Genomic DNA, 9,318 nt, shown 5'->3' with positions numbered 1-9,318 from the left:
AGAGGGAAGGGGATTTTTGTCAAATGTGATGAAGGGAGGGGGGACCACAGGTTTTAGTGGGCCCATACAGCTGGCCATCCTGTGCTTTGCTGTTATCGTCTCTTGTACAACCGCACTATCCAATTGGGATATTATCATAATTTTATTATTATTAATATTACTACTATTATTATTTGCAGGCTGGCCTGCCCGATTTAATTATTTATTTATAGAAATTGTATCAATTTTATGAACTAAAGATGGGCCGACAATAATAGATAGTTGAATTATTAGCCAATAAAAGTTAATATGTTGGCGCTGTAAAATAAGAGTCATTGTTGCATTTAATAAACTAGTGTTACCATCTGTGCTATGTACGGGATAAAAAAATTTCAAAGAATGAAGATATATTTACAGCTAAATAGATTAAAATAAAGAATAAAGAGAAAATAATACTCCATCTGTTTCATAGTAGTGGAGGCATTTCTTTCCGGCACGGAGATTTAGAAAAAATGTGTTAAGTGAGTTAAGTAAAGGAAGAATAAAGTAGGAAATGAAAAAGGTAGAGAGATGAAGAGAGAATAAAATAAGAGAGAGTAAAGTAAGTGAGAAGAAATGTGTTGACTTTTACTAAAAAGGGAAATGACTCCACTATTATGGAACGTACCAAAATAGCAAAATGACTCTACTACTATGGAACGGAGGGAGTATAAAATATATTTCTTTTAAGAATATGAATTAATTAAATATAGTACTCCATTATTAAGATTATAAACAATTAAAAACATTATAAACAACAACAAGTAGATATTTGTAATTCTCTCAACCCAATATAATGAAACATTTCATCTTCAACATACTATTGAATTATACAATTTTAATACTATCAATTATAGGTGTAGTAACATACTTCATCCGTCCCACAAAAATATATGCATTTCATTTTCAGAAAGTTATCCCAATTTATTACTCTTATATATCAACTTATTTACTACTTATACCATCATTAAACACTACTAATAATGTGGGTTCCACTATTCACTAAGAGCATCCACAGTGGTGCGGAATTCCCCGCGAAATTCCCAAAAACACCTCCTGCCACGTCATAAGGAATTCCCACTGCACTGCCACGTCATAAGGAATTCTCACTGCACAGTGGCGGAATTCCCGAAGGAATTCCCACAATTTAAAAAATTCACAAATTAAACAATTTCCGGAAGTAAGAAATTTACGGAATTAAATAGTCGACACAAATAGGGAAAAATATTCCATTAATAAAAAAAAGAAAAGTACATTTCACCAAATTAAAAAAAATACATTTCAATAATGCTTCACCCCCACATCAACGACGACCCCTCTGCTGCCATACTTCTTCAATAATATCGTTCTGGAGTCGAACATGGGCTTATTTTTAGCGCATGTCGGCGAATGCACGGACTCGATCGATATCGTCGTGGGGTATCCCCATGCAGACATTGTCAGTGGCCACGCCGTGGCTTGGACCCGCAACATCAGCGTCCTCGTTGGTCCACTCAGTCAATGTTGGACCTTCATCTTCGACAATCATGTTGTGCATGATAATACATGCGTACATGATGTCGGCGATGCTGTCAATATACCACAGCCGTGCGGGACCCTTCACAGCCGCCCATCGACCCTGTAGCACTCCGAATGCCCACTCCACATCCTTGCGCGCTGCCTCCTGACGTTGCGCAAAGTATATCTTCTTTTCATCTGCTGGGCACCTGATCGTCATCACAAAGACGGGCCACATCGGGTATATCACATCCGCCAAATAATAGCTCATGTTGTGCTGGTTGCCGTTGGCGATGAAGTTGACGGCCGGACCGAAGCCCATGCACTGGTCGTTGAAAAGGGGCGACGACCTGGAGGACGTTGATGTCGTTGTTCGACCCGGCTACTCCAAAATATGCATGTCAAATCCACAGCCGGTAGTCAGCTACCACTTCAAGGATCATCGTGTGATTCTTGGCCTTGAAACCAGTAGTGTACATCCCTTTCCAGGCAGCAGGGCAGTTCTTCCATTCCCAGTGCATACAATCTATGCTGCCTAACATCCCCGGAAACTCGTGTTGATTCCCGTGCATATCCAGCAGAGCCTGACAATCTTCGGGGGTAGGCTTCCGAAGATACCTATCCCCGAAAATCTCTCTAACGCCCTGACAAAAATACTTCAGGCAATCGCGTGCAGTCGTCTCGCCGATGTGGAGGTACTCGTCGAACATGTCGGTCGAACCTCCGTATGCCAACTGCCTAATTGCGGCAGTGCACTTCTGAATTGGCGTGTGGCCGGGTTTACCAGCCGCATCCTCCCGCACCCTAAAATACCCGTATCGACGCTCCAAAGCGCCCACGATACGCATAAAGAGCGGCCGATGAATCTTAAACCGTCACCGGAATAGGTTCTCCCCAAACCGTGGCTCCGGCGCAAAGTAATCCTCGTACAACCGCCTGTGGGCAGCGAGGTGATCCCGGGAGACTAACGATGGATGGGTCGAGGCACCGCCGGCGCCGCGGCCGCTTGTTCCTCCCTCTCAGCGGCCTCCCGCACACGTGCGTGTATCATCCACATCATGTGTTCGTAATGCCCACCACCACCACTACCGGCCATTACGAATATATAAAAGAAATTTAGAGAGAGAGAAACTTGTTAATATAAATGGTGCGAATGAAATGAAATTCAACGGGATGTATATATAGGAACCGAAAAAAACATTTAATGCATTAAACGGGAATTCCGCGCGAAATTCCCCGCCGAATTCCGTCGATGGACGCGAAACTGCGAATTCCTTCGCGAAATTCCGTATCCGTGGAAGGGACGCGCAATGGCGGACGTCCACCACGGAATTCCCGCACGCCGGTGGGAATTCCGCCATTGCGGATGCTCTAACACTACTTTAACTATCTTTCCCCTCCTCTCTCCCTTACTTTACAAATTTTGTCTTAATTCTGATGTCATATCAATCGCCTATATTTATATGGGACGAAGGGAGTAAAATTAAAAAATAATAATAAAAAGGACATGCGTAAATTATATGAGGACTGAAGGCTGACCATTGATAGGGTGATAGGGAATCCCGCATATGAGTCAACATTTTTGTTCCAAAGACATATTGTATTGCCCGATCTAAGAGCTGGAACTCCTATTTGCATAATCCAAAGACATCTCATAAGAGAATCAATCCAATTTGACCGAAGCAGTGCACGAAACTACAGCCAGTCGCAGTTGTTGTTCATGAAGAAACCATTGTTCTTTAATACGTTATTTCGAGGAAGCTTACTCTTTACATACCGATGATGTAGACTTTGTCCTTAGATCGATGCTAGAATAAGATATACAAATAAAGTAAAATGTATTCCTAAATACAAAAGACAAAAAAAGAAAATTATTTGAACGAATATATAGTTCATGATTTCATTCGATCAACAAATCATAGGTATTCATAAGTGCAAAAAAATCCTTAGAAAAAGAAAAACAAACCAGTAGTTCATAAATTTTCAAAAACATCTTTATAAACAACATTATCATAGAATCACTTCTACTATCATCAACATCATCATCTTTATAAAAAAATTGTAGGAATATATAAATAATAGTACTAAGCAGTAGAAAATATTTAATTTGTGATTTAATGCAACAGAAACAATAATGAAACTTTTTATAACGTAAAACGATGTTGAAACTTATTATACTCATGTCCACCAAAAGTTGATGTCAGTCTAAACAAAATTGACGAAATGTAACGCGAACAAAACTTTTTGTATAGTATTATTTATACTTTCAAACTTTTTGCACCTAGAAAATACACAAAATAAAATATTGGAATAATCATAAAGATTATACTATATTATGCTCTGGTTCATCAATTCTAATATATCCAACTCTTTGTAAAAAAATCAGTTATACTTTAATAAGGAAAGCAAATAATCTATTTATGACTCTGATTATCATTAATTGATCTAAATTGATTTCTTCATTTCTTAAAGAGACTCTAATTGTAGTTTCTGGATCACACATATATTCTCATTCCAATATCAACATTAAATTAAATAATAATAAAAAGTATAAAACATTTTGCGTAAATAAGAAGTAGTATAATTAGCCTGTGATTAATAATTTTGGGTTTATGAAACAATATTAGTTTTGTAATGAGATGGTATGAGTAATATGAGGTAATTACATTATCGGTACAATAATAGTGGAGTACGTTTTATTTCTTTCAATTGTTATAAAAAGTTTAAAGTTGATATAAATAATACTAATTCAGCTTTTTTACAAGGGAGACATTTATTTTGAGAAAATAAAATATAGTAGGAAAGTCTAAAGATAATAAAATAAGAGAGTGTGATTGTAGTATATTTTTTATTAAAAAAATGACTTAATTTAGGTAGGATGGTGGGAGTACACAGAGTTTTATTTAAGTTTATTTTAAAATATTTCGCCATCCATATTTACGCACCTGATGTACAAAACATGAAAAAAAAATTAAACTTCTTGTACCAATATAAAATAATAATAAAATATTTATAGCAAAATACAATAACGATGAAAATTGTTAACTCCCCAAACATGAAATAATGATGGAAGTTTTTATACTCAACATAAACAAAGAGTTAACAACAGTTAAAAATAGATGATAAAATGTACTAATAAAATGCAAATTACAACTTTTACTATTAATTATGCCAATTTTAATATTTGTATACTAATACCAGCATGAAACGATGAATAGATAATAATTAACCCTAATATGGTTGGGCTCCTATAATCAATTCCGCATAAAATGATTGGGCTCCTTATAATCAATTTCCTGCTGTATACTGGTGGCCCAATTTATCGTTATACTTAGTCATTGGCCCATTGTTACTCACTTCTATTTAGATAATGAGCTATATATCAAATAAATAAACACACTTAACTTCTTAAATGGCAACCATTAAATTGTGTTTCTTTGCCTAAATTACATGGCTGCATTCCAGTTGGGCAATGGACATAACTTGTTAGTCCATAAAAAAATGTATTATTATATTTCTTCATACACAAAAAATAAATTTATTTTCTCATTTTTGTTTTTCCATCAAAATTAGTCATATACTAAAAATAAAAAGTTTCTTTTACTTTATTGTTCTTTAATTATCTCTCTTATCTCATAAGACTATTTTTCCTAGACGAGCATATATATTGTGAGGTTGTGACTCGTGACAAAATTAACATGTGATACAGTATTATTGCCTATTATATTCTAGCAAAATCGCCTATCAGAGCCATCGTTAACCATTGTTCCTTAAGGTGTATTCTCAAAATTTGGTATTATTGGTATACGTTTTTTTAGCTTGAGTTGCTATTTAAGATTTCAAAAGAAGACCACTCCGTGGAATAAATACAACACAAATATTTGTAATTGATTAATTGTATATATAAAAATCAATGTAGGAGAGAAAGAAAAAGAAATAGATATTGGAGAAGTCTATTTTTCTATAGGAGAGCGATTTTTAATTCATTTATGTGTGAATTAAAGTTAGAGGTGAATAGAAGTTTGGAGAGTGTAGTTGTACACGTAACATGGGGAGCGTGGTTAGGTTACGTAGTTCTGGCGTGGTCCATCACTATTTAATCGCACCACTTTGCAACCCCTCATTTTCTATACTCATTTTTTAAATCTCAATAACCATCCATACCAATCAATTAATGTTATACTATTAATTTCTCATAATCTTGCCTCAATACAAGAAATTTTTATCTTATTTTATAGTCAAATTCAATTAGTATAACATAAATTAAATGTTCAATTAAATCGAATGAATTAACAAAACATCTCAAATTGGAAAATATGAATTCTCATGTAGTACTACTATTATTAAAGGTGTGGGAGAATACGAACCCGAAATATATTCTTCATGGAAGATAACTATAGTCGGTTAAGAAAGAGAATGGATAGGTCCCAAATTGGATATGTATAATTGCATACCAAAAGAATCAAGTTGGAAGACGTCATGAATAAAGAAAATGGAAAAATGAAGAAAAATATTTTCAAACATATTTAGTTTAGTTAGGGTTTGGCTAATAATGTTGGATTCTTCATAGCATCTCTCTTTCTATCTCAACATGTCATAATCTTCTATCCCCACCTTCTTCGGAGCATAATTCATGAGCTGTTCAAGATTTAAAAAAAATGAGAATCTTCACTTTTTCTCAACAATACCTAGCATGCTTGATTCTACAATACATCACTTTTTTTTATTATTAATATAACTATCTTAACATCATGTGTACTTTCAACAATAAAATGTTCTAGAACGAGATTAGTAGTGTAATAAGTAATACATGTTGGAATTAATTGTTATTGGTTAATGGTTAGTACTATACTACTCTAGTAGCAAAATAGGTGAAGTTGAAGTTAGTTTAATTAAAAGTTCAGAGCCTTTGTCCTAGCGGCAAGAAGCTTAGACATTATTGCATGAGGTGTTGAATTCAGTTTATTTGTAAATTTCATCCTATCTGATGTAATTTCCTCATATCTATGGTATAGAGTTTATTTGTAAATTTCATCTTATCTATAGTATATGAGTTTATTTGTAATTTCCTCTCTTATATAGAAGTTAATTTTATTAAAAAAAATATTAATGCATTGATGATATATTGATATGTATGAACGAACTTCACATCAAACCTATCGCAAATAACAAATTATTATTATATTCGAAAGAAAAAAATGGAAATATCTAGAGAAAGCCAGAGGGTAATTGGGGGTGGGTGGGTCCCATGCAACATCTACGTCTCCAATATTTTCGAAAATATATGAAAAATAAAATGAAAATTCCACGATTCATCTCTCCAACTGCAAATAGACGAATTAGCTCTCTCACTCTCGTAGTCGTAGTAGCAATTAGCAAACCAAAATCGAAATCCCCCACCGCACTCAACTACTATATCAAAATCAATTCAATTCTGTTCTGTTTTGTTTTGTTCTACGCAGTTGAATTTGATGGATGTTGAAGATGAGTGGGAGCTCCTCTCAGACGACGGCTACCTCGAGATCAGTCACGACGCAGACAAGCAGATTTACACCCGCAACCCTTCCGGCGCGGCGGTTCTCCACATGAACTACTTCATCTGCCCTCCGCCGCCTCAATTTGTCGAAACTACTGCCAATCATCCCCTTCTCCACGATCCTGATCGAGATCAGCCGATTCAGATCAATATCGAGCCCGATCAGGACCCGATCTCGCAGGTTTTCTTCAAAAAAATGAAGGAGCCTGAATTTGTCGACATGAAAGTGGAATCGCCGAACCCGAGCAGACTCGAAGCGAAGGAAGATCCTTGCAAATTCGATGCGGAAATGGCGATCCAGGATGAGAAGGACGATGGCGCCAACGCGTGGAAGCGGGGCTTGAGCGGGATCGGGGCTATCTGCTCGTTTGGAGTGGCGGCGGCAACTTTCTGCATCATCGTCTTCAGCAACAAACATCCACACCGCAATCACAAGCTCCGTTTCCGGATTTACACAGACGACAAGGTTAGGATGCGCGGATTAAATTAATTTTTTGCAATTTTTTTCTGCGGTGAAGACTATTTATCACTCCGTCGGTTGTTGCAGAGAAGAATGAAGGTGAAAGGGGCGATTGCGGCGGTGAGTGGAGTTCCGATAAGCAGAGCGCGGATCACTGTGGGTGGCTACTATGATGCAGCTCTCTGATCAGGAAAGGGAAGGGAATCAATCGATGTTTGATAAATAAACGGTGCCCTGTTTGTTCATCATTGTCAATCAAACTTTCTTGTGCTAAATTCGGTATGTCAACTACTGTTATTAATTATTAATTATTATTATTATTATTATTATTATTATTATTATTATTATTATTATTATTATTATACTACAAGATAAACTCCTATTTAACAATTAAAATTTGCCGTAATATAATGGAGGTAGATACTATTGCTAGGTAATTTGCGTTGGCATTATTTATCAACATCTCCATTTAGCAAGTTAGCACTTTTTTTTGTAGTATTTGTTTAAATCCAAATATTTTTACACTGTTATTGATTTTATAAATTACATTAAAAATTTGGTTGTAATATTAGTTTATTTGTATTTATAAAAAGAATAGAATGAACTTTAATTTGTGTTCAATTTTGAAATTTTAAATATCAAAATACAAATATGAAGAACTGGATTAAGTCGTAAACCAAGCGACGACAATATAAGATTCCTCGTGACATGGATAGTGAATACAAAACAAATAATTTAATGGGCAAGACCAAGAACGGTGGTGAAGTAATTAGGGATAAATAAAATATTAGTAGCACATGGTATAGACAAGCTGTAAATCATTTTTAACTTATCAAATTCGTCATTTGTGGGAAATTGTCACCCTATATAAAGCTTATGGCTCTTCCCAACTTCAAAGTTTGTGAATTTTTTTTTCATATTCGGGATAATTGTGTGATATTAGGCACCGATGACCCATAAATAAGCTATGACAATTGGATTTGCATGCAGTATTTAAATGTGGTATGAAAGAGACGCATAGAGAGAATTTACATTTTTGTGACTAAATCCAAATCTAAATCCTCATCCACCCAAACAAAACATACTCTTCTAATAACTAAATCACTACTAATGCTATGAAACATGAAGAATTTAAGTTTGATAAAAATAGCATTCCAAAGGCCGCTGCAGCACAGGAAGCCAGCGCAGCCGGTAGCAAAGGGGTAGCCGCTGAGGGTCCCGGTGCTGGAGCCATTGACACTACCACGATTTGGAACAATGTCGCCACCACCACAGCTGCCAACACAGCAACCTTCATCTTCAATGCCATCTTGATTATTCTTGCTATTACTACTCTTTTATTTTTTTTGTGTTTATCTGTTTTTCTGCTGATAAGTGTATGCAAGCAAGTTGGGTGTATATATATCCAAAGGGTGGTTGAATATGTTAAAAGTTAAAACTGAAGGGAGAAAAATAGGAGCTGACATACACTTGTCGCCGATTCCTTCGCCTCACACCAGCCAAAATTGAAGTGGTCAATATAGTTTTTAAACTTATTCATACGTTAATTTCTCGCTTTCAACTAGCTTATTTATGTGATCTAACTATTTCTAACTTTTTTTTTTAACTTTAGCTATATTTACCCATACAAATCAAGAAAATGTATTTGTCATTTACATGCACCAAATACAAATACTAACAGGCCTCCTAAATGATAAATCCAATGATTCTACTTGTTTTATTGCTAATTTACTTGACAAATGAAAAAGATGGTACGGGAGTGTGTGAAAAAATTGTTAAATTTATTAATAAGCATGAAGATGATGCA

The 9,318-nt window shown here is 35.4% G+C and overlaps 1 protein-coding gene across 1 annotated transcript; it reads left to right on the top strand.

The window, feature by feature from the left end:
• Positions 1–6,814: 6,814 nt before the first annotated feature.
• Positions 6,815–7,846, top strand: LOC121769242. Its single transcript, XM_042165986.1, has 2 exons — positions 6,815–7,517; positions 7,599–7,846. The coding sequence occupies exons 1-2, from the start codon at positions 6,987–6,989 to the stop codon at positions 7,695–7,697; spliced, it is 630 nt and encodes a 209-aa protein (XP_042021920.1). The 5' UTR covers positions 6,815–6,986; the 3' UTR covers positions 7,698–7,846.
• Positions 7,847–9,318: the final 1,472 nt, after the last annotated feature.

Source organism: Salvia splendens, chromosome 15, assembly GCF_004379255.2.
Source record: "Salvia splendens isolate huo1 chromosome 15, SspV2, whole genome shotgun sequence".
Lineage (NCBI taxonomy): Eukaryota > Viridiplantae > Streptophyta > Magnoliopsida > Lamiales > Lamiaceae > Salvia > Salvia splendens.
The sequence above is the reverse complement of the archived record's forward strand: the minus strand, read 5'-3'. Positions and strand labels throughout refer to the sequence as shown.